The sequence below is a fragment of the Pelodiscus sinensis genome, chromosome 10, assembly GCF_049634645.1.
Source record: "Pelodiscus sinensis isolate JC-2024 chromosome 10, ASM4963464v1, whole genome shotgun sequence".
Lineage (NCBI taxonomy): Eukaryota > Metazoa > Chordata > Testudines > Trionychidae > Pelodiscus > Pelodiscus sinensis.
The window spans coordinates 15247931-15274557 of NC_134720.1; the positions used below are offsets into that span (position 1 = coordinate 15247931).

Here is a 26627-nt window from a genome sequence, read left to right on the forward strand (position 1 = left end):
TTCTACCTCATAGGCAGCATGACCCACTAACACATACCTGGATTGATACTTATCAGTGTAGGCATGCTCATTGTTCCATCTTCCTTAGGGTATGTCTAGACTACATCCCTCTGTCACCAGAGGGATGTAAATTAGACATACCGACATTGCAAATCTCCCGCGCGTCATTTGAATAAAAATGTCCGCCACGTTTTGCCGAGTCAGCAGTGTGTCAGCAAAAAGCAGCTGTCAAGACGGGGATCAGCTAACAAAGATAGCCTTTGTCAGCCGATACTGTAAACCTCATTTTACAAGGCGTTAGGGATCAGCCGACAAAGGCTTTGTCACCCGATCCCCGTCTTTGTCGCTTTTTGCCAACAAACTGCTGACTCGGCAAAATGCGGTGGACATTTTTATTCAAATGAAGCACAGGAGATTTAAATCCCCACTTCATTGCAATTTGTCTATTTTTCATCCCTCTGGCGACAGAGGGATATAGTCTAGACATACCCCGTCACAGAGACTAAGGGTGTCTGCCCCCACTGTCCCTTTAAGGCTAAAACGCAGCCCTGGGGAAGACACTACTGCTCTAGTTGGGGAGCAGGAGGGACCTGGTTGTCAGGGAAGCTGGAGGTTTCCTGAGAGAGAACAATTTTGGGAAAAGACCGGACCTCGCTCCCAGGCTTCAGGGCCTGGGACAAGGCCTGAGTGTACTAAGCTTGCAGGGAAACAGCCAGTGATTGGAAAAGGCAGCAGGCCCACACCCCCTTGCCAATGAGGAGTGGCCATTTCAGACTGCAGTTTGCCCCGAGGTAAGGGGCTAGATGAAGACTAGCAGTGGGTGAATGAGGCAAGGTGGGTATAGAGGAATTGGGGGAGGGGAAGACCCCAGAGGACAGAGACACAAGACTGCTGACAAACTGTCCCCCCCCACCCGCCCCAAAGGGAGCTGAGAGACAACTTGTAGTGAGCACTGCCAGAGGGCAGTGTCCTGAAGAGTCATCACAGTCTGGGAGTGACGTGGGTCCAGAACGGAAGACTGGAGCGACAGCAGAGACAACAGCCACAGGGAGGCATCTTACAGGCTGGCAAGAGCTAATTCCCAGTGCTACCAGCAAGAGGCACCATGGTGGTGAGTCTCACCCTATGACAGTCTCCCTGACAAAAACATCCTTGTGGAATTAAAATATAATCTCCTGTTTCCTCACAAATTGGAGCCACTTGAGTATTTACTGATTGCAGCTTTGCATTTAGAAAGCATGTACGTATAAGCAGCACAATAAACCAAGCATCCTGGTATTTCAGAGTGCTAATGCCATCCTTAAGGAGACATGCTATACATTTTAAGCTAGTCAACATTCTGCCTAGTAACTGTAAACAAATACAGCATTAACATGAAGGCTTTGCAGCCGAAGAGGCAGTGTAGTCCAGATGTACTGCCCTACACTGGGACTCCTGAGGAAGAGGTTCCAATCCTGTGTCTGCCACTGATAAGAGGCCAAACCTCTGATAATTATTGCTGAGCTATTTACTTTTACAGCAAATGGTTTAAACACTCATTTATTTACACATTTCATGTTATGTTTCATGTTGGGAAGAGACTCACTTCTGACTTATTATGCTTACTTGGTTGAAGAGGAACGCTGAACTGATACTGAACGCTGCTCCTGCAAACTTCTCCAAGTGGGAGGTGCATCTCAAAGGACCATTTTTTCCATACAAATCATTGAGGCAGAATGAATAAATAAATAAGAGAGTCCAACTTACGAGTGCAGGGCATGGAGGCAGCATCATTTTCAGCTCGGAAAAAGCCCCGATCACATGTGCAGGAAGTAGAGCCCTCCCAGATGGAGTAGCTGTGGGACGGGCACTTGGCACAGGAAACGTCTGTGGAGAGAGCTTTGTAGTATCCAATTTTGCAGGCTAGAAGGAAAGAAGGGAATGGAGAGTGTTATTGGCCCAGGGTGTGATAGTGAAATGCTCTCGTTTAGTCAAAATCTAGGCAGGAGACATTTTAGAGGAAGAACAAACCACGTCCATATAGTCCCAGGTGAGACGTTAACTAACTAACAAACTCTTAGTTGCTAGCCCTACCTTGAGATATCAATTTCTAATTCAAACAAGGGCTCTTTTAACAACACCTATAAGCACATATCCCTGCCAACTCTACTGGAAAAGCTTCTTCATCTTTGTATTATACATGGACTTGTATGTCTCTCCCCCTTCCCACCTGCACACACTCATACAGCACCGTAAACAGAACACAACTGTGTAATTCCACGACCACTTAAAGGAATGGCAGCCGATAGTCTGACAGTGCCAATTTTGGAGATGGAGTGGAACCGGCACCCACTGTGATTAGCAGGGCGGTTCTGAATCTAACATGCCCAGAAATGGCATATCTCCCTTCTGGCAAGGCAGAATTAATTTGGCTCTTTCTCCCTAAGGGAGGAAATCAGCATGTTCTTCCCTTCTCTAAGCTAGAGTATCCAATAGCTGCACTGTTGGCACAGAATCCCATGTGCTCTTGGCAAGCTTTCAGTGACTTCATCTTCATAAAGGCAACGCTTACACGGATGGCTACTTTTACATCACTTGGAAAAAACTCATTAGTATCGTTAATAGCACATTTTAATAGGGAGCTGTAGGTATGTCATCCTAGAAATCTGTGCCTTGGCGAAAGAAAGGCAGCCAACACTGGTTTTCAACCCTTCACAGAAGAGAGCAAACATCCAGGCGATTTTTATAATGACAGAAAGTGTAGAAGGGGGATTACTCCCAATATTTACAGCATGACTCACTTTCACAGCTCTTCATTTAGCACCTCGACTATCTTTAGTTCCCGTGCTGTTACATGCATGGCTGCAGAAAGGAGCAGGCAGTCCCATTCAAAGCCTTTCTTCATCACTGACCGCATTCCACTGTTGTTGTTGTTTTTAATTTATTCTTTTTATTTTTATGATACAGGCCCTGGGCAGGGATTTCAGAAACACATTTGTGAAGGAGCCAGTTACTTTGCTCTTACTAACCAAAGATATTTATGGAATTTCCTTAATGAGCCTAAAAACTTCATGATGTGTGGCGTACTGTCAATAAAAGCACTGTGAGATCAATCTTGTTCTCACTCACTTTGGCTGTCACTGGACCAGTGAATCTTATAAAAACATACTGCTCCAATGACTAAGATTTATGCTTCCGGAGTTTATATACATCGCATAATTAGATAAGGTTCAGCTTGCAAGGTGCTTTTTGGCTACACTTCAAATGGCCTTGGGGTTTCGATTAAAATCAGAAACCGCTGCTTTGGCAGGAAGAAGCACTGGGGTCAAGACCAACCTCTCCACATCAAATACAATTAGTTCCTGAACACAAACAGAAATCCACTGGGTACAAGGCTGTCACTCAGTCAGTCACAGTAAACAAAGGCAACTTGTGTAAAATGGGTTAGTCTGCTTGTAGAACAGGCTGCCAAAAGAAGGCAAAATTACCTTATTTTTTTTTAAACATCTCAGTTGCAATATCTGACGAATGAGCCCAAAAACTGCTAACAGCCTGAATGCATTTGCATTAAAACCACTGCTGACATGCAAGTGACAGATTCTGAGGTAAGTTATACCAGCGTCAATTGGTAGCAACTCTATTGAAAATGTTGGTGCACCTGGTTTACATTAGCCTGACTCAGTTCACAATTGTGCCCTAATCCTGAAAATGACAAACACATAGATGCAGACAGAGAATACTTTTTACATTGCAAAAAGTAAAGGGAGATAGAGGGGGAGGAATACAACCTGAGACCTAACTACCGGTAATCCCACTTGCACTACAAATCCCATTTCCATGTTAAAAAAAATAAATAAAAAAGACAAGCATCTATCTTAATTCTGTCAATGGCTCATACAAAATTACTAAATAGAATGATTATCACTTGATTTTTTTCCTAATACCAAAACACATGGTAAATGAAGCCCAGATTAACCAGTCCTACACAGGAGAAGAAAATTCTGTGGCGGCTTTAACACTTTAATCACAAAAACAGGAAGATGCAGCAGTTACACATTTTGGGTGACAACCACCACATTACATCCTCTTTTCATACTCTGGGGGCTAGGAAGGGATTGAGAGGATGCATGGTGTTTTGATATTCTACAATTCACAGGAATTTTCTACTTTTGCTTGACACAAAATAATCTTTTGTTTTCTACTACATTAAACCTTGGGTATTAATATTTCAGGACCTGCAGAAAGCTCTCTCTAAATGCAGTGGCAGCTTCTGAGCCATTTTGCCTGAGCTATACAAAATCACTGACTACTGAACTGATGTTTTTTTTCACTTCAGCGTGTTCACAGATGCACTACATTTCAGCACTTGGCGTATAAGAATACTTGAGATTACGCTGCATTTATTCAACAATTCTTTGCTCCTTGGAGTTCTATTGTATTTTCACTTAAAAACTTGATCCTAACCCTGTCAAGGGTATTCTTTCCCTGAAGTACAGCTGACACACCTATTATGACTGCTACTGGACTTTTTTTTAAACTAGGATATTATACAGTATTTTTAAATGTTAATGAATTAGTAGACAAACAACAAGTGTGAATAGAACCCCTTCCTTCAAAGTCTTTAGTGCTTGCTCATAACAATCCTTCATTTTGTTCCTTTTCTGGGGAGGATTTACTAGATAGGACAGGGCATGAATGGTATTCTTACAGAGCTATTGAAAGATGCCATTGTAAAAAGATTAGTTTACATGTGCAATACAAACTTTGAATTCAATTCCTTTAGCTTTACCTTAATTAGTTCTATTAGTTTTTTTAAAAAGGGAGCAAGAGAAAGAGAGAAATCTTTTCTTCCATTAAGATCACCCACCAACATAACAAGGTTATATATTAAAACAGAATTATCCTTTCTATTTCCAAGGAAATTCTTAAACAAAAATCTTTTCAGTGTGAAAAAAATTGTGACACTTGTATTTTTTTCTGTGAATATATGCCTAAAACAAAACCCTGGACTCACATCTGAACATGTCCTGATTTTAAGCAAATTATTTTATCTTTTCCTTACACTTAGCCAACAGAACTCTGTCAACCTTAGCAAGCAAAAAACTGTCTGCTATTTTTATACCTTTCACTAGTGTTACCCACTGAAGTACAGTTTTGGTTGCAAAAATAGGAGTTTAGGAAAAATAGAAGTCCAACTCTCACTGCATCTCAAAGGGATTTGTGTGTATAACTTCCTTAGGCTGTTTTCAAAATCCCAACCTCCCATTATAAACTCCTGGTTTGAGATGCTCATAACTTCCTGAAACAATTAATGTGCAGACAGAAAGTTGCTTTGCTTGTTTTCAGAAAAAGTGTGAATTTTCTATTGCAAAATCTGAAGCCTTTTTGCTCAAACCTTACAGAATTAAATGAAGTTGAAAAATAAACAAAATGACCAAAACAAAACAGCTATCCTAGCGGATAAAATTCTGTGCATTTTTATTGTGCAAATCAAAGTACAGTATTTTGTTTTAGTATTGAAGTAAGAAACTTGAATTACTGCGTGTAAATTAAAGAAATATATTTGGGGGAAAAATTGAAAACTAAAAATTATACATCGATTTATTTATATATTAATTTTATTTCAATCTGGGGGAAAATGCAAACATTTTCAGCCAAAGTTTGCTCCTTTTTACCTTGTTGAAATTTGAATTTAATTTTTCATCAAAATTTTTTAAAAACTGAATATATCTACAGAGGATAGAAAATAAGATTAATTTTCGGTAAAAAATATGTATGAAAAAATCCACTCCAGTTTTCTCATTGAAACTCAAAATATCCACAAAAAACTTAAACCTGGGAAATTTCAGATAACTCTATACTCCTTTGGGCTCTTTCTTGGTTTATATACTTCCCTTTTCCCTGGAGACCTTTCCACCCTGTCTTTTCATTTACCAGAAGGCTAGCTACTACTTTGGGTGTGGATAAGGGAGTCTCTCCATGGGTCTAGACTTCTTTGTGGCAGATTTCAGTGGCACTGAAGCAGAGAAAATGAGAGATGCTTGGGTCGGCAGGCTGCTGCTTACGCCCATATCCCTTTCTATACGAGAGCCTTAGAAGCCAGATGGATTAGGGAGCAATACATGAGCTAGAGGAAAAAGACTTAAGGAGTTACCAGTTAACTCGCTTCCACTGCAGAAGCATTATTTTTAATGGAGTAAATGGGGCAAATTACAGCTTCTGGATTTGAAGCTAATAAAGAGGAAAAGTAGATGAAAAGACAAAGGGCCAAGTTCTTTGTTAGCATAACTCCACTTAATCAATAAGAAGGTCTGGTACATAAATTTTAAATTCTTAAAATTGAACTTAAATTAAGTTCTTTGTGCAGCAGCAGTAAAGAAAGTTAATGGTACAGAGGTTTGTAACAAGGATATGATGAGTGTATAAACTATCTATTGTTGAACTGTGACTTTAAAAAGCCCTGGGAAGCCTTCATTTAGAGCCCGAATCCTGTAAGAAGCACTAAAAGGATGGATCTGGAGCTTGCGTGAAACTCACTGCAGGATCGGGACCTTAGTGGGAAATGCATCCATCCCTTCTGGGCCACTACATCACTTAAATTCCACTTACAACTTTACTAACATGACCAGAGTGAGCGGTGGCACAAAAACCTTAAGATTTGTGGCGCCTACCTTCTCCAGTTAAAGAGAAAACAGTCCGAAATGAAACAGTCTAACAGGGACAGACAGTGGGGCAGCGAGAAGCTGCAGGAGCCTTTCCTCGTTACCGTCTCCTGTCGAAGCTCCTCTGAACTACCAGTCTTTTCTTGCAGAGAAAGGCTCTGACAGCCGGGAGGCAGCAGGACAGTGCACTACTAAATATAGTAGTGTAGATGTGGATGACATTGCTTAAACGTGTAGGAAGCCAGATAGGGTATATGTCCTCGGTTCAGGAGCGCAGGCCACATTTCTCTACTGCAGTTGTTTAAGCAGTGCCTCACAGCTACACTGCTATTTATACCCATGCACTCTTTCTACTCTATGCACTGCCATAATTGTAGACCTACCCTTAATTTCTAAAGTCCACACAATACTTTGGATGTGATTTGAAAAGTCCCAAACTAACCACTGTTCTTAAAGCAGCAGCCAAGCTTTCATGAACAGTAACACACTAATGTCTGCAACAAAGGAAAATGTATATTCTTGAAGGAAGAAGATCTCAGGTTCAAGCTTCCAGTGAATTAGTTCTAAATAAGAATGGGGAAAGAAATTTGTTTTTAAAATGGTTAAAAAAAAAGGTTACATCCTCTTAAAATCCATTTCAGATTATTGATGACTGGTTCTCTTTTCAACCACTCCTGCTACTCTGGAAATATTTCCAGTCTGTATTCTAATTGCACATGGAAGAATAAAGTTTTCATTTTCCCCTCTAATGTTCTTTTTCTCTGTTTAAATGGATGGATCTTCTCTCTCAAATTTTAACAAAACCACATCTGCCACATGAGCAGGCAGCTTCTTCTTAGCTCTCTTTTACTGTTATTACCATTTCTAAACAGATTTTTGTGTGTTAATTATAGAACTCAATTGTTTCAATAGTCTCTTTTGATGAGCTTTCTGCCCCGCGCCATGAACCCCTCTGTGATTGTACAGCTGTTTTAATTTTAAATGTTCATCAGGATTTTCTAATTGTCAAGCTGTCCCAGCAACTAATTCTTCTGACCTTAAAGTCAAAGAAAGAGAGTCGCCCTTGTCTCCCCGACATGAATATCATAGGACACCCTGTGTCCCTCACCCCCCCCATTACCTGTGAGACAATGCTGTCCCATTGCTGCCAGTCCATGCATAATTGGGTTTGGGTGAAATGAAAAGATTTTGAATAGGATGAATTAATGAGCTTCCTGTAAAATTAAGTGTTCTTCTGGTCCAAACTAGTTACTCTCTTCTATGCCCTTCAGGAGGATGACTAAAAAGATACTCATAACCATTCTTTGTTCTTCTGGCTTAAGTTTCTCTCGAGCCAGTCTTAAAAGTCAAGTTCTAGAATTGCATTGTGATGAACCCAATACCAACATTCAAAAAAAATCAGCTTCCTTTGATGTTAGCACTGTCAGATCTTGTCTCCTATTGCTAATGACAGCATATTTTTTACAAATTACAATCAGATTCATATCTCTAGCTCATATCACTGAGGAGAAGAAACAATCGCTTAGAGTCACCATTTTAGGTGAATGAATTTAAATACATATAAAAAATACAAGCACCAACAAGAGCATGCTGGAAGGGCATTGTGGACTGGTTGCTTGGTTGGTTTTCGTATTGTTTTCAGTTGGGTAGGTTTCTAATGAAGGGCTTAAAGATGTAGCACCCCCTTTCCACCTCGTTACCTTCTTTAAGGCCAATCTGCTCTCAGGTTTTGATGGATAGATCTGGGTTCTTCTGGATCCCGCCACGCACTCAACTTTATTTTTTCTGATGGATTTATTTGGCGGTGCCTCTACCCCCCTCACTCCTTCCTGGCAGGGTCACCAAGGCAGCTTGGGAGGAAAATTCTAACCCAGGGGAATCTCCACATACTTGCAAGATAGTTGGAGACTCCCAGAAAATAACACAAACACATACACTATAATAAACACAATTAAACAGGAGATAAATATAACATAACGGTAAAACACTATCTTTAGGTTCATCGATGCCTAGCAACTGTAAGATTAGTGTCCCGTTGGTACACGTACTTTGTTGGGGTCCTTGATAACTTTTGACTACAAAATTCTTCTCTGCAGTGGTTTAGCAGTGGGGCTGACTGGGTCCAGTACAGCCCAAAGGACTCACAGGGTACGTCTAGACTACATGCCTCTGACGACAGAGGCATGTAGATTAGACTACCCTGCATAGGAAAATGAAGCGGTGATTTAAATAATAATAATAATAATTTAAATAATGCCTCATCCTGGAGGCATACCTGGGAGGTCAACAAATGCCTTTGATGTCGACCGCGGAGCGTCCAGACTACCGCACTGAGCTGACAAACAGCTGATCGGCTCAGTGTGGCACGCCTCTGTCGCCAGAGGCATGTAGTCTAGACATACCCACAAGCGGGAGAAGGTTGTAAATCCCTCTACAGGTTTAATATGCAGCAGGTTATAAAATCCCCAAACAAATTCCCTGACTTACTAACTAAAAGATGGTACACTCACACACTCCAAGTATGAGCCTCAGGTTCAGAGAGGACTCAGTCGCTGCAGAGGGGCTGGTCTCTTCTGGCAGGGATCCTCTTCAGGCAGGGATCAGGCTGCTTCGATTCCAGAATTTCCCCTCACCACAAAGGGGTGCGAGGCTCAAGGTGCAGGCCACACAACTGCACCAAAATTCAAACCACAATCTCCTACTCCAGCATTCAGACACACACACACAGCAGGCAGCAGCTCTGAACCAGCTCACAGAGCAGAGCTGACCATGCGGTGACTGGTTTCACCCAGGGAGCTGGAGAGCCAACTCAGCCTGGCTGGGGAAGCCTCCCAGCAAACTCCACAAACTGGGAATCAACAGTGAAGAAATAAAACCCAGCTGAGGGATCCTGCCTTCAGGTCCCTAGAGGCCAGTTCTCAGGGCGAACCCTGCATGCAGGCCTAGGGCTTCCTAGCTCCCACACAGCCAGCCTTCCCCTGGCCCCGACTGGCTCCAGACTCCCCTCAACAATGGTCTCTCCTTCCCCCTCCTGAACTTCCGGGGGGGGGGGGGCATCTCACTCCCTATCATCAGGCTGAGCTCAAGATGTTCAACTGATCTGGACTAGGGATGTAAAATCCCGATTAATTAGTTAACCAGTTAGCTGCAGGGACCAAGTGACAGCCTCCGGGAGCCACGGTAAACACCAGCAGGAGCCCACATCCCAGCCTGCTTTCACAGGCAGGAGTCCCCTCTGACACCCAAACTCTCTCCTAGGGTCTTAAGCCCTCTCCTGCACCCTGAATACTTCCTCTCCAGCCCCCCTGACAGAGCCCACACCCCCCAGCTAGGGCCTTCATCCCCCACCTGCACCCCAATCTCCTGTTCCAGCCCAGTGAAAGTGAGTGAGAGTGGGGAAGAGTGAGTGATGTAGGGAGGGGAATGGAACAAGTAAGGACAGTGCCTCAGAGAAGGGGTTGGATAGGAGCTAAACTTCTAGAAACAGCAGATGAAATGGTTATACCAGTGGGTCCTTAGCAGCAACAGAAAGGAAAGGCCTGGCAGGGGTTGGGGTGAGGGAGTCACTGGGAAGAGGGCTATCAGAAATCCTCCCGCAGGTATAAACTGTATAGAAGCAAACCAGCAAGGGGTAGTCAGTTGGTAACGGATGCCCGAACTGAACCTGTGCAAGGCCAAACTTACATACACACCTCCTTCCCCACATCAAATCTTACCCAGGGTCTAGACTTTTCCAGGGGCTTGTCTTCAGCAGAAGAGGCCCACACAAGTTGGTGCATGCTAGCTGTTCTTCACTCACTCCCACGTGGACCCTTTAGCTGCACACTAGGGCTGCATCTAGATTGGCATGTTTTTCCGGAAATACTTTTAATGGAAAACTTTTCCGTTAAAAGCATTTTCGGAACAGAGCGTCTAGATTGGCATGAATGCTTTTCCGCAAAAGCACTTTTTGAGGAAAAGCGTCTGTGCCAATCTAGACGTGCTTTTCCACAAAAAAGCCCTGATCGCGAAATCTGAGCTGTCTACACTGGCCCTTTTGCGCAAAAGTGACTTTTGCCTGAACGGGAGCAGAATATATTTCCGCAAGAAGCACTGATTCCTCCCCCCCCCCCCCCCCCCGCATCGCCCTTCTATTCTGAAATGTGATTTGTCCTTTTCATATGTGTTCATTTTTTTTAATTGTATCTTCTGGTATATATGGTTGTGACTATTTTCTTCCACTATTTGATCTGAGGAAGTGGGTCTGGCCCACGAAAGCTCATCATCTAATAAACCATCTTGTTAGTCTTTAAAGTGCTACATAGTCCTGCATTATGATTTCTTACAGTAGGAAGTCAGTGCTTTTGCGGAAATTCAAGCAGCCAGTGTAGACAGCTGGCAAGTTTTTCCGGAAAAGTGGCTGATTTTCCAGAAAAACTGGCCAGTCTAGACACAGCCAAAGGGTATGTCTAAACGATAATCTTCTGCCAACAGAGGGATGTAGATTAGGCCCATCACTATTGCAAATGAAGCGGGGATTTAAATACCCCGCGCTTCATTTGAATAGAAATGACCACCATTTTTTGCCTACACGGCACTTTGCCGGCAAAAAGCAGCAGTCTAGACGGGGATCAGTCAACAAGGAAAGCCTTTTCCAACCGATTCTGTAAACCTCGTTGGACGAGGAATAAGGGATCGATCAGAAAAGGCTTTCCTTGTCAACTGATCCACGTCTAGACTGCTGCTTTTTGCTGGCAAAGTGCACATCGGCAAAAAGTGGAGGCCATTTTGATTCAAATGAAGCGCGGGATATTTAAATACCCACTTCATTTGCAATAGCAATGTGCCTAATCTACATCCCTCTGTTGGCAGAGGGGTGTAGTTTAGACTCTCCCTAGAAGTGCCTCTGTGAACATTCCACTATGTGCACCAGCTCCGCCTACCCAATGGACTGAGGTTACTGTGATAGAATGAACTGGCTGTCAATAAAAGATGACTCTGTCACGGGTGAATCTATAGCAGGGAAGAGTCAGTGGCAAGCAGAATGCAGGCTGATGAGGAGCTGCTCACGGGCACATGGTATCTAGAGTTACCCTGGGAGAAGCTTGTTGATTGTAGTTTTCTTGAGTGGTATCTGGAACCATCATTTACTAGAGTTTTAATGGCATACCTGGAATGAGTGGTCAGCTTGGCACTGGCACCCCAACCCCAAGAGCCTCAGGTGGCGATATCTCTCTACACACCCACAAACCCCAATTGGCTGATCTTGCTGGCAAACATTAGGTAGCAAAAATGCTAATTCATGGTTGGAAATGAGTAACCCTGAAAATCCAAGGTGGTTTCCTTGGATTGAGATGGGGCACCAGTGCTGACCTCTATTGTGGTCTGCCATTTGCTTTTTGGGAGAAGCTTATCCTGAGCACTCGCATTACCTAGAGTATTGTTAATCTTCTTTTTTCTTTAACATGCTAGACCTTCAACTTTAAAAAATGTGGTGAAAAAGATTGAGCTAACCATGGCACAACACACAGCACAAGCAGAACAGAAGGGGGCAGCGAATATGGAAATCAGTCTGAAAAAAACCCCACCAGAAACATGAACAAAAGCAGACAGTCAATGATAAAATTAGAAAGGCCTATTAAGCCCACCCATGAAGGACTTATTGTCAGGTTATACTCTGCAGATACAATTTTCAAGACGTACTGATTTCCAATCTTATGTTTGCCCAATTTGGGGGATCTGGGCACACAGTATAGGTGCCTATGCTTGAAAACTGTTTTGTAAATTCAGTATCATGGCATCCCCAACAGTGTGACTGTAGGGCCTCATCACATTACAAAAGAAGCCTCTCCTTGCATTAGGATCTGAATCAGCCACAATTACACTGAACAGCCCTATCCCACAAACAGTGCCATTTGCTAAGTACTACTCCAAAGAAGCAGCTGTTCTCACATGTTTAATGCACTAAAGTGCGTGGAGAACCTCAGGTCTAGGGGCTAGATGTGGTCCTCGGCTTGCCTGGATTCAGCCCCCGAGGCTCAGGGCTCCCCCCCAAGCACTAGAGAGCCTGCACCTACTGCAGGACTAGAGCAAACAAAATTACTAGCCTGGACCCCACTAGGCTCTAGTGTGTGACCGGAATGTGGGGAGTGTCTTTCTCCTTCTCAGTCGGGGGCCACTCAGTGAGGGTTTGGGGTTTTGGGGGGTTGGTTTTTTGGGGTTTTTTTGCGTGTGTGGATCAGCAGCCTACAAACCAAAAAAGGTTCCCCAACCCTGCACTAAAGTAACCTATTCTGATTAGTAATGAATTTTTAACTTAAATATAAAAGCAAAACCAAAATTAATGTAGATAATTCTGTCATCCATTCATTTTAAAAAAACTGCATCCCACTTTCCTCTTCAGTATTTGCTTAAAAAAAAAAAAAAAAAAAAAGTAGACCCCTATGCTTGTTTCAGTCAAAACTCATATTTTATCAGGACTTATCTGGTATCTATTACCTGGGGAAGACATGACAGAGAAATTGAGACTGACTACATAACAGTCCCTTTGAAATGATAGAACTCAAGTGACTTTAACAGATCCAGGATCAGGCCCTAAATGGAAAAAGTTACTGCCAAAAAGCATGCAAAAAGCTATTAAAGTTCATCATTTACCAGAGAATGTATTAAAATTGCTGAACAAAACCAGGAAAAAAATGCAAAAGTTGTCATCAGCTTGAAATCTCATTTCAGTAAGAAAATGTTGTGCCTACTGCAGCCAGGATTAAAATAGAAGTTGGGTGGTGGGAGTCTTTCTTGCTCTCTATTTATTTTGTACAACTTGACAGAACTGTTTACATAGGCAGTTTCAGAGTTTTGTTGGTGTTCACATGTACTTCCTGTCTCATACACTGGCATGATCAAAATCACTTTTAGGAGCTGCTACTACACACTCCATATTAGCTCTGATTGAAAATTTTCCAGCACAACTGTATTTTCAATTAAAATGACACAACATTTCTCCTGGAAAGTTGTTTTCCTCAAAAAATTGATTCTCCCCCTCCCTCCCTTCAGAAAACTTTGGATTACTTGATGCAAAGTGAAAATTTTCCATGATAGAAAAAAAAAATCTGACCAGCTTTATTCTCTTATCCACAAAGCTAGGTCAGCACTATAAGCCACCACAAAAGTGAACTGAAGAAAAAGGGGATAGGCACTGAGCAGACAGGAAGGGAAGGAAAAGGAATGATGTGTTTCATGGGTTGCCAACCTTCCTGGTTGTGCCAGGCAGTCTCCCAGTCTCTGATTATCTCCCTGAAGCAAAACTGGGAGATTGGCCACGAACAGCCCAGTAGCACAGTCCCTGTGCCTGCCAGGGCCCTACTCTGGTACCTCCCTCCCTAGAACCCCTGGAGGGCAGCAGGTCTCCATGTACTGCCCAATCTGTCCCAACCCCGAGCGATGACTCCGCAGCTCCCATTGGCTCCAGGAGTGATGCAGGAGGACAGGCAGGGAGCCTGCTTTAGCTCCACTGCATCACTGACCAGGACTCAGAACCTCCCACGGTTAAATGCCACACAGCTAGAGTCTGCGCCCCTCACCTCCTTCACACCAAACCCCATCCCTGAGTCCCCTCCCAGGGCCTGCACCCCCTTTTGTACCCCAATCCCTTCCCCCAGCCTTGATCCCCCATACACACCCATACTCCCTCTCACACCTTCACCCCTTTTGCACTTCAACCCTGGCCCTAGCCCTGAACTTCCTCCCACAGCCATACCCCCTCCTGCACCCTATCCTCCTGCCCCAAGCTCAGTCCACAGCCTCCTCCTTCAGCCCGCCGTCCCTTATCTGGCCTTCCTAATGCAGGCGCCAGGTCCGTCCGTGGGCTGTCCGGCCACTCCCAGGATGATCGGAGGTGGGGGCCGGATCTTGAACCCACCAACCGATGCTGCCCAGGCAAATGCCCTATCCCCAAACCTCACTCACTTTCATTGGGTAGGAGCAAAGAACGAGTGACGGGAGGGGGGACACCTCAGAGAAGGGGTGGGGCTTCGGGGAAGGACAAGAGTATTTAGATTTATGTGATCAGACAGCTGGCAAACGTAGTGGCACAGCATGTGTCACATGACTGCTCCCTCCCTTATAATCATCACCTGCAAGCCATTCCTAACGGGTGCCCTATCAGAAACTGGGACTGTTTGAAATGAGTGGTTTGGTCATTCTTTAATGCAGACCTGGATTTCATACCAGCTAATGTTTGTAGCAACAACGCCTTTAAAACCACCACTGTCAGAGGGTATGTCTACACTGCAAAGTTAATATAAAATAACAGCTGTTATTTCGAATTAACTTTAATAACGTCTATACATGCAAACTGATATTTCGAAATTAATTCGAAATAGCGGCGCGCTTAATTCGAATTTGGTAAACCTCATTCTATGAGGATTAAGTGCTCTGTAGACACTTAATTCGAAATAGGAGGCCTCCAGCCCTTCCCAGGGAGCCCTGGTGGCCAACCTAGGCACAACCAGGAAAACTTACTCTCCTCTCCCCCAACCCCGGAGACATTAAAGGGGTAGACCCTGGCCACAGTGCCTGTGCCAGCTCCAAGCCTGCCAGCCCAGAGCCAGCAGTGACCACTGGGGCCCCTGATCCAGTGGCCACAAAACATGAGCCAGCAAGCCACTGGCAGTCAGCCCTCCACCACTCCCCAGGAGCAGTCTGCCAGCTCCCAGAAACCTGATGGGCTGAAGAAAGCGGGCGCCTTCCTGGTCCAGGGTGGAGATCATGGACCTTATTCAGGTTTGGGGGGGGATGCCCCTAATGTCCATGATCTCCGCTCCAGATGGAGGAATGCGGCCGTCTATGGCAGGATAGCTGCCAGCCTGGCCACCAAAGGCCACATGCGAACCCAGGAGCAGGTTTGCATGAAAATCAAGTTGGTCCGGCGAGACCCCCAATCCTGGGCCCTGGGCTTCCCCTACCCCTTCTTCCCTTTGCTTCCCCTTCCAGCTCCCTCCTCCCAGGTTTCCCCCTCCCCTCTCTCACCTCCTTTTCCCAGTCTTCCCAGAGGTTCATCCCCCCCAGTTTTGTTCAATAAACCTAGTTTCTATTTTTGAACATGTGTGTCTTTTGTTTGACATCAGGAAGGGTGGCTCCCCCTTCCTGATGTCAAACAAAAGACACACTTGTTCAAAAATAGAAACTGGGTTTATTGAACAAAACTGGGGGGGGGGGGGATAAACCTCTGGGGAGGGGTAAGTGGAAGAATGTGAGGGAGGAATGAGGCACGAGCCTCCGGTGGGGAGGACCAGGGTGACTCAGAGCTCCTCTGGGTGGATGCTCTCCTGCAGGGCCTCCTGGATCCTGACAGCCCCCCAGTGGACCCCCCGGATAGCAGCCTGCAGCAAGTGCAGTCGGGCTGATGGCAATGACTCCACGAGATGCACCGGCATGCCCAGGGGCAGCTCTGGCTCCATGTGACCGAGTGCTGTGGTGTCCCGAGTGCAGGCGCTCAGGGCACTCCAAGTCAGGACTGCTTTGCTGTCCCTCATCGAGGGAGACAAGCAAGTGGGGAACCCTGAGAACTGTCTGTCCAGTGTGGGGGTCGGGTCCCTTTAAGCATGGAGCTCAGCTAGCCTGAGGCAGCAGTCCCACATACTAAGTCTTAACCTGATGCCCTCTGGCACTGGTTCCGGCCAGCCTTAACTTCGGTTCAGGGTCCACTCAGTGTGGACGTACTATTTTGAGATAGCAAAACGCTATTTCGAAATAGTTAATTCGAATTAACGCATCTACACACAAAACCTATTTTGAATTACGTTAACTTGAATTAACGCTGTAGTGTAGACTTACCCAGAGTGAAGTTTTAGACCTTCTAATTTTAAATGGTTCTAGCTTCACTGTGGAAGTTCAGTAGCCTTTTTTCCAGGATGCAGGAGGCTAGTGAGATTCTGCAGATAAGTTAGTCATTTTCGAATAATTAGTTAATTAAAAATATAAGTTGATAGTTTCCTTTGAATAGTCATAGGAAACAGCAGCTCTATGATGCAAAGTGGTTGTGTGATGTTTAAAAAAAACAATCATAATCAACAGCTAAGATTGTACACAACACAATTTATTTTGTTCTTACATATAAATTAATGCCATTTTTATTTTACCAGCAGAAGCTGTGGAGGTAGAGGACAAACCAGGAGCTACATTTTTACAATACACTGGTGAAAGCTGATTAATTGGCTGAATCTCCACTTTAACAGACTCTAATCCCTTTGTCAGAAGACCTGCTTACAAGCTTCCCTCCCCAATCAGTGAAAAAGCTCTGATGGGAATGGAGATCTATATCTCAAAGCACTGGCCAGTCAGCCTGGGATTATCTCTCATTTCTTAAATCTTAACAGCTCTCTAAAAAGGCAATTAAATTTCCAAAGTTAGATGAAATCTGGGATAGAGCACAGTAGCAGCTTGAGTAAAATGGGAAGGCCTAACACTTAGACCTGACAGTATTATTTAAAAGGTCCACTTACAACTGACACAAGCATTAGCTGTCATGGACCAGATGTCTCAAATAAAAAACATTACTTGCTAATACAGTATATAAAATAGCAGAATAGTGTCCAATATATATTAGTAAGAATAATTATTTTTAAGTACAACAATAATTTTATGAAGTGGTAATAATTGCAAAACTGTTTGAAATCATGACTCTAACATTTAATTGCCTATTCTTTTTAATAATTATGGCCTTGATCCTGCCCCCAGATCCTCTAGCACAGACCTCTATCTTCAGGCAAGATCCTGTTGACTACAGTAGAATTCCACATAGGTTCAACTATAATTTAACACTCATATTGCAATAGTGCCTTGAAGCCAACCAAACTAGGGACAAACGGTGATAGGTGCTGTACAAACACAAAGAAAATTGCAGTCCTCTCTACAAAGACTAGCAGATCCCAGGCCCAAATCAGAGCCTCACAGTGCACTGCAAAGCTGCCTTGTAAAGAAACAAACTGACAGTGTTTTTAAAAGGACACTTTACTTCTCCTAATGTACGATTTTAAACTATGAACTAGCATGATGCAGTGGACCAGCACTGGACTGGAAAGCAGGAGTCCTACAGTCTGCGCTTGGTTTTGCGACCAATCCACTGTGCCACCTTGGCCAAGTGGCTTCACTCCCCAGACAAAGGGCAGAGTTTAACCAGTAACACACACTGATAATCCTCAGCTTATTGGTTAACCGGTTAACCAGTTGAACACTTACATCCCCTAGTGTGCATTTGTAGATGCATATAATTGAAACATTTCTACAACTGATTATTAACTTTTTTCCCATTAAACCTACATTTGAGGCAAAATTTGACCTTCCAGAATCTTTTTACACAGAATTAAGATTCCCAATGAGACAAGAATTTAAACGAAGATCCAGTTTACTGATTAAGGCTGGCCTGTGACCCAAGTGTCCATCCACAGTATAAACCTACCATGTACAACTTGGACCCAGTTCCAATGCCTTTCATGGAGTCAGTGTTGCACAGACACACCTATGTGGGGATGTGAAGGCTGAAAAGGTAAGGGAATTCTTCTCAAACAAGGGGGGTAGACTGCTGTATTGTGACCGCTAGCACTGATCATGGGCTGCTGCATCTTCCTTCCACACTCCCACCCTTGTGTATTGGTCCAGCTGACATACAGCGGGTGGCCAAACTTACTGGCTTGCCGAGCCAAATATGACAATCTTCAGACATTTGAGAGCCAAGGCATATCTGCTAGGGCTAGGGGGTTCAGGTCCATGAGAGGTGCCTGATGGGGTTCAGGGCTTCCGTCTAGCTGAAGCTCTGAGACATCCCTGCTTGCTGACAGAAGCCGGTGTACCACCACCCCATTGCAAGCAGAGGTCTTGAGCTCGCTTCCCCTCCCCTCCCCCCCCCTCCCCCCCCCACAGTCTGGTAGATGGGGAATGCAGGGGGGTGTCCTCTTTAACAGTGTAGTGCACAAGCGAGTCTGGCCACACCTCACCTACAGTCTCAAACCTGCTAATACACCCCTGCCACTTCTCTTGCCTACAGCCGCCTTAGCAAGAGTGCTGCTGTGGTATTTACCATGACAAAATGTTGCTTCCTGTGTGAGGTCTGTCATTCCCTGCAGAATGAAACTCTGGCAGTGTTCAGATCTACATGAAGGGGACACAATTTGGCTCTACTGTGGCAACTGGTAGTGGTTTGATTAAAATCAAGACTAGGGAAAGCATTTGCACACCATGCTGAAGTTGTTACAGTGGATTTGGTATTGCAAAGTTGTAGAGCCCTCCTACTCAAATGGCTCTATGACATGACAAACACTAAGACAGTTTGCATCCACAGCACATTGTTTGGCATTCAGGTTTAGGAAGGTCACCAACTCTTTGGCACAGACTAGAATTCAGGCAAGATCAAAATCCAAAGCAAAGTAACAACTCTGCTCCACTACAGGGAGCTCCACAAGCCACTGTAATTCAGAAGGAAAACAATTCTTCAAAACAAACAGCACTGCAGACCTCTTGAACGTTAGAGCAAATAGATGGATATATTTCTGAAAGATACATAGATAAGGACTAATAGTTTTAATGTGTAATACATCAGTGAAAATGGCATACAAATCACAATCTATTAACTACTCCACACTTGATTACCCATGACATTTCAGAGATAAGGAACTTCTGTTTTCCTCACCCTTTGATATTTGGGGTGCCTGATCAGTACTAGCTCATTATACATGCAAAGGTTAACAGATACCACAGTTTAATCCAAATGAATAAGGAAACAGACACCTTGGCTACATCTAGACTGGCATGATTTTCGGCAAATGCTTTTAACTGAAAAAAGTTTTTCCGTTAAAAGCATTTGCGGAAAAGAGCGTCTAGATTGGCATGGACGCTTTTGCGCAAAAGCACTTTTTGCAGAAAAGCGTCCGTGCCAATCTAGACACGGTTTTGCACAAGAAAGCCCCAATCGCCATTTTCATCATCGGGGCTTTTTTGCGCAAAACAGTTTTTAGTTGTCTACACTGGCCCTCTTGCACAAATACATTTGCGCAAGAGGGCTTTTTCCCAAATGGGAGCAGCACAGTATTTGCGCAAGAACACTGACAATCTTACATTAGATTGTCAGTGTTCTTGCACAAATTCAGGCAGCCAGTGTAGACAGCTGGCAAGTTTTTCCTCAAAAGCAGAAAAGCGGAAAAACTTGCCAGTCTAGACGCAGCCTTTGTGTTTCATTCCCCTTTCATTAAACTCATTTAGACACAATGTTTTTCTATATTTCTATGTAATTTTCGTCTGTAGTAACAAACTTGTTCATTCTTAGCTTGTTGACTTATGTCAAGTTCACTATCTCTTCTCTTTAATACCCAACATGTTCTTTACCAAAGTACTACATACATCATGCCATTGCAAGGGACGGAGTGGTTTAACAGACTTTCTTCACATGTGACTTCTCCTTTTCTGTCCTATACATGACAGATCAGTGAAATGAGACTGAAAACCTACTCCACAATTTGTCCATCTTGCAGGTACTACAATTTCATGAAGTGAGCTTCAGCTCTGACCCAGTCCCTCAGCCAGCTTTACCTGAAATGGGGTATGACCTGATGTTTAGAGCAGGAAACTAGTTGTCAGGACTCCTGGGTTCTATTTCTGGCTCTGTCACTATGGATTAGATCATAACATTAAAGCACAGCTCTGCATTAATCCTTTCCTGATGTGCATGGAGAGTGGAAAAAAACTACTACATTCTCAAGGAACAGTACAGCCTTCACTGCAAGGTAGGACCAGTCTACCGGTGCATTGATAAGGCATGGTCCAGCCTTCTCCTTGACCAGTTTCAGGTCACCCTGTGAGCAAAGAAGCTACAGTTGTTACTTGCCTTTTCCTAATGCAGGCTGATCACAGTGGAAGACAGAGATGGACAACACTCTTTTCCCAGTGCACCCACACAATGGCAAGTCACATTTTGGCTCATACTCTCCGCCTCAGTTTACCTATATGTAAAATGGCCATGTTGTGCATAATAACTACATCAAATATGCTGTGAGGCTTAATTAACTTATGTTTGTGAAGCACATGGAGATGTTCATATAAAAAGTAGCATATAAGGAAAGTGATTATTATTTCATATGAAATAAAGCCTTCTGGCAAGTAACTTAGTATGTGCAGCAGGGAAATCTGTGTCTTCTTTTAGGATTATGATGATGAAGCTTGCAGCGACTCAGTCTACCTTTTTATAGCAAGGATCATCAGAAGAGTGCTCAATGGGGGAGGGCAGAGAGGGGAAATCCTGTAACGGCTTCATGTTCCCATCTCTGAAATTCACTGCTACTGGAAATCAAAAGGAACAGAAATCGGATCCTATTGAAGATTATTACAGACAGGAAGAGCAATATAGCAAGGGCAGATGAAATCTCCCACCTTTGAGTAGCTATAAGGTGGAATGGATTCTGGCAGCTTTTACATTCTTTTGTCATACTTTGGTTGTCTGGAAAAGTGCAGGCTGCCAAAAGCCCTTGCAGGTGAATTCTTTGGCCCTTTCAAGTTCCTGTGATTTAGAATGATGAGTTGCAAGTGTGTTTATCTAGCTGTTTGGACGATTATTAATGAGATCAGCAAATCCCTTCCATGTATAAATTATAAATCACCTTCAGCAATGCCTGGCAAATTATCAAGTAATGTGAGAATATGCTCATTTGCCTGTGACAGTCCTTTGCCACAAATAAAGCAAAAGCGAGGCAGGAAGTTATCTGGGGAGAAATATATCACTTGTAATCCTGAGACAATTTGTTATGTCACGAATGGAAACTCTGGCACCATTAACCCTCTTTTAAACTGGGCGCTGTGATATATGAAAGGAGACACAAAAGTTGGCAAGCGCACAACACTGGAAAAAGAGAAAGCAAATAAGTACTGCAACCAACATAATAAAGCATTAGCTACTCTACAGCACTGTTTCTGTCCAAGTTTTATGGCACATTGAAAGTGTTTTTCTGAACTGTTGTGTTGTCTTCTAGCATTCTCTGTGTAAGGACTGCAACTCTCCCACCCAAGGTGAAAACTCTCTAGCCTCCTCTACTTTGCTCCAGCAGAGGATAAGAATGGGATATAAAGGTGCTAGAAATAGATTTGTGGACCTCTTCCCTTATTTACACCTCCACACCCAACAGAAGGTTAGAGGAAAAAAAAATCCAGCTACACTCTTACTACATCAGTCTTCAACAGTAAGAAATTCATGGGACGCTAGAACACAGGTATGATTTAATCTCCGAATTATTGAAGACCATGAATTTCACACCGAGTCTTTTTTTTTTTTCTCTCCTCAGTGGAGGACACCATATTTTTTAACAATTAGTTTTAAGGATCCACATCAAGTGTTGATTTACAACCTATCTGACAGTACACTTCTGCCTGAAGAATTGGGCCTAAAATAGCATTCACGATGTATTTGGTAAGATTTGAAAATGACCTTCTCCCAAAGCACTGGATGGTGCTTTCACTAAAACAAATGCAAATAAATATATAGGGTAAAGTGGACATTTTAGAAAAAGAGCTGCTACTGTGATGGCCTGAATCTCAAAAGATGACTCAGAGGAGGCACCATTCTCTTCCCCACTGGTTGGACTGAGCCAAGCTATTCCAATAAGATTCATCATTCAAAGATAGCAATAAGAATGGAAATATGACAGTGAATAGGGCCAGTGCATTTCTTCAGGGGAAGGCACCCAGATTGTGTGCCTGTTCCTTGTCTAAAGCTTAGGGTTGCCATGTGTCCAGTATGGACCCGGACAGTCTGGTATTTTTGCCTCCTGTCTGGTAAAAAAAAAAAAAAAAAAATCAGAAAATACCAGACACCTAAAATGTCTGATATTTTCTGATTTTTTCCCGGCCAGGAGGCGAAAATACCGGGTGCTTACCAGGTTCTGCAGGGGAGCTGTCTGGCTTTTTTTTTTTTTTTTTGCTTAATTACTTTTGTGGTCTTTTTTTTTTTTTGGTTCAACAACTTTGATCTCCCCCTTTTTTTCCCCCTCAATAGATTTTTTTCCCCTCGTGTCTTTTTTGGGGGGAAATGGGGGTTGTTCAGTATTTTTGGTTAAACCATCTGGCAACCCTACTAAAGCTGTGCCTTTACACTGTGGTAGCACCTAAGCCCCCATCAAGGATGGAGGCCCCACTGGCCTGGGTGTAGGCTACACCCATAAAGAGCGACCTTACAATTAAAGTTATTAAAATTCCATTTCATAGTTACATTGGTTCTGGAATGTGAAACAATGAAGGCTAAGAGTGCCGGTTAATGTTGGCTGGTTGCTGGCAGAGCAAGTGATTGGTAACTTTTCCATTTGCTCAGCAAGGCCTAATATGTTCTCTGAGGAAAAAGCTGCCAGCACACAGTCACAGCTGGTTAGCACCCCTCCACCCAGCAAACCCAGCTAAAAGGCTCTTCTGTACAGCAAATATAACTGCTTACCACATTCCTATCAGTGACAAACGGTGCAAACTCACTGCACAGGGGGCACTGTGACGCAGTTTAAAGACACTGAGGCTGCACAGCTGCAAGCTAGAGATGTCGTTTGAGCTGCAGTCTATTGCTGACTATGATAATGCAGCAAGAGAAGGAAAGAATCCAAGTGGACTTTCATACCCCCAATTGATGTTGCCAGGCTGGTAGTTTGGAGAGAGAGATTTTACCTGTAAGCCAAGGAATGCACCCACTTACTGACAACAGTAGAATGAGTACAGTTACGACTTTAGGTTCTTGGGGGGCTTCATCAATAGTGTGTGTTAGCACCTTGCTTAGATATATATTGAAATGGAAATTAGTAAAAGCTAATTAACCTGGAAGCCCGGAGTACTATTTGTACAGAGTCATTTCCGGAGCAGAATTGCATTTTAAGGGCTAGATTCTCAGTTGGTCTAAGCTCTACTGACTTCAGTTAAGCCATGACAATGTACAGTAGCTGAGAATCTGGCCCTACCACAGCCGAGTAACCCACATCACCTATCAATTCGGCTTGGTGTCTTTCTGAGATGATTAAAGTTATCAGTTTACAGTTCTTATGACATTACTTTTATCTAGTTTCAATAACCCATGTTAAGACTTAATTTTGCTGCTGTGATTAACAGAATGCTATCAGTAACATCCCAACTGTGCATGAGCCTGCTTTACACAATGAGGCTTTAGTGTATCCATTGACAGAGTAACCTTACACCCAACAAAACAAATAAATTAGCCTTTGTGTGCTCAAGAGTGTCACTTGCAAAACACACATTTCAATTTCCTATTGATGCCAAATTCACATGGAAAAATATGCGCTACCAGATTTCTGCCAAGAGACTGCAGATGTTTTTCAAGATGTCTCGCTTTATATATCTACCTGCTGAAGGATTTCTATTAAATCCATGTGAAATTTTATACAAAATATTTCTTCGTACTATGTAATGTTGTGATCTAAAGAGAAATAGTGGCTGTGTCTACACTGGCATGAATTTCCAGAATTGCTTAAAACAGAATAGTTTTCGTTATAAGTATTTCCGGAAAAAGAGCGTCTACATTGGCAAGCTGCTTTTCCGGAAAAGCCCTTTTTCCGGAAAAGCGTCTGTGGCCAATGTAGACGCGCTTTTCCGGAAAAGAGCCCCGATTGCCATTTTCACGATCGGGGCTTTTTTCCGGAAAAGACTACTGGGCTGTCTACACTGGCCCTTTTCCGGAACAGTGTTCCGGAATAAGGAGTTATGCCCGAGCGGGAGCAGAATAGTTTTTCCGGAATAGCGGCTGATTTTGTACAGTAGAGCATCGTTGCTTTTCCGGAAATTCAATGGCCAGTGTAGACAGCTCGCAGCTTATTCCGGAAAAGCGGCTGATTTTCCGGAATAAGTGGCCCAGTGTAGACACAGCCCATGTGATAAAACTGAAATCAACCTAACTTCAAACACAGTACCATACTGCAATTAAATGTGCATGTGCACAGACATCTAGACAGTGAAAAAGACTACTGTACCCAACCTCGGATGTGTTGTTCTCAGACAAGATTACTCTCTATCCATATTTAGGAGGGTAAATGCTGGGGAGTTGAAGAGCTATTTAAGCTAAAGGACAATGCTGGCCATGAACGAATTCAGGCTGGAAATTAATAGGTTTCTAACCATCAGAGGGTATGATGTTCTGGAACAGCCTTCCAATAGGAGTTGTGGGGGCAAACAATTTAATTGGCTTTGAGAGAAAGCTAGACAAATTTAGAAGTATGACTTTGGCACAGCTTGCTTTGACAGCAGCAGGCAAGTTTCAACAATCCAGTGGCTCACTTTTGGTTTATGTCTTACATTCTTCAGGGTTCCAGTTTGGGCCACCTACTGCCCCAGGGTCAGGAAGAAACTTCTCCCCTGCCCAATGTATTCCAGTTTTCGCCTTTTTTTCCTCTCTCTTTTTTTAAAAGACTTTTTTTTTAAAAAGAGACCATCTCCTTCCTCGGAAGCATCCAGGGTGGCTGGAGATGAGGGCACTAAATGGAAGAGCCAGAGTTCTGAGGGGAAAATGAGCATTTTCTTTCAGGTACTTGGCTGGCTGATTGTGGCTCACATGCTCACGGTCTAACTGATCACCAGACATGGGATCAGGACAGAATTTTCCCCTGGGTCAGACTGGCAGTGACCTTAGAAAATGTTTTCACCTTCCTCTGCAGCATGGAATGCTGTGTATATCACAATTAACCATTGTCCTGGCATTGCCAAGGGCCTTGAATGCTGGTGCAGTCCAGTCCTCATAGTCTTTGCTTATGTCCCGATTCCACGTCTGGTGATCAGTTAGACTGTGAGCATGTGAGCCACAATCAGCCAGCCAAGCACCTGAGGCTTCGTCTAGACTACATCCTTCTGTCAGCAGAGGGATGTAAATGAAGCACTTTGAAAGTGCAAATGAAGCGGGGATTTAAATATTCCGTGCTTCATTTGCATAATCACGTAATGGCGCTCTTTCGAAAAAGTGCTATTTCGAAATTGAAACCGCAATCTAGATGCGGTTCTTTCGAAAACAGGGTGCTGCTTTTTTTGAGGTTTACAGGAGCTTTCAAAAAAATGCCCTATTTTCAAAAGAATCACGTTTAGACTGCGGTTTCAATTTCGAAACAGCACTTTTTCAAAAGAGCGCCATTACGTGATTATGCAAATGAAGCGCGGGATATTTAAATCCCCTCTTCATTTGCACTTTCGACATGCTTCATTTGCATCCCTCTGCCGACAGAGGGATGTAGTCTAGATGCAGCCTGAGAGAAAAATGCTCATATTCCCCTCAGAGCTTACCAAGAGTTGTAGTACAGGCAGTCCCCGGGTTACATGCAAGATAGGGACTGTAGGTTTGTTCTTAAGTTGAATCTGTATGTAAGTCGGAACTGGCGTCAGCCGCTGCTGAAACTGATCAGTTTCAACCGCGACTGAATCGGGATGCCAGTTCTGACTTACATACAGATTCAACTTAAGAAACCCAGGCATCCCCAGGTCAGCTGCTGCTGAAACTGACGAGCAGCGGCTGAATAAGGACGCCTGGGGCAGAGCAGCTGGGGTGCTGCCCGGTTGGTCCGGAGCGGCGCTGCGGGACCAACCCGGCAGCCCCCAGCTGCTCTACCCCAGGGGTAGGCAAGAAAAGATTGGTCTGCTGGGGGGGGGGCACTAGCTGCACCCCCTCCTCCCCAGCAGACTAGGGAGACAAGGGTGGCGGGACCACCCAAGTCCTCCACGGCTTTGCTCCGTCTACCTGGTCTGCTGGAGCAAAGCCGCAGAGCACGCGGGCAGCGGGACAGTCCAGGCGCATCGCGGCTGTCCCGTTGCGGGCGTGCTCCAAGGCTTTGCTCCTGTTCCCCTGGTCTGCTGGGGGGGTTCAGCAAAGCCGCTGGACCCCCCCCAGCAGACCAGGGAACCAGAGCAAAGCCACCGGGGAGCAAAGCCGCCGCCTGGACCCCCCCCAGCAGACCAGGGAGACTGGGAGAAGCTTTTCTCGCCCCAGAGGACACGGGTGGC

At 44.0% G+C, this 26627-nt stretch overlaps 1 protein-coding gene across 1 annotated transcript in view; it reads right to left on the minus strand.

Annotated features, from left to right (window-relative positions):
* The window catches only part of EPHA4 (EPH receptor A4), a 143916-nt gene that overhangs the window by 83340 nt on the left and 33949 nt on the right, over window positions 1-26627 (minus strand). The window contains exon 4 of the mRNA XM_075937537.1: window positions 1747-1902. Coding sequence (XP_075793652.1) covers window positions 1747-1902 — 156 coding nt within the window. The remainder of the gene's footprint in view (window positions 1-1746; window positions 1903-26627) is intronic.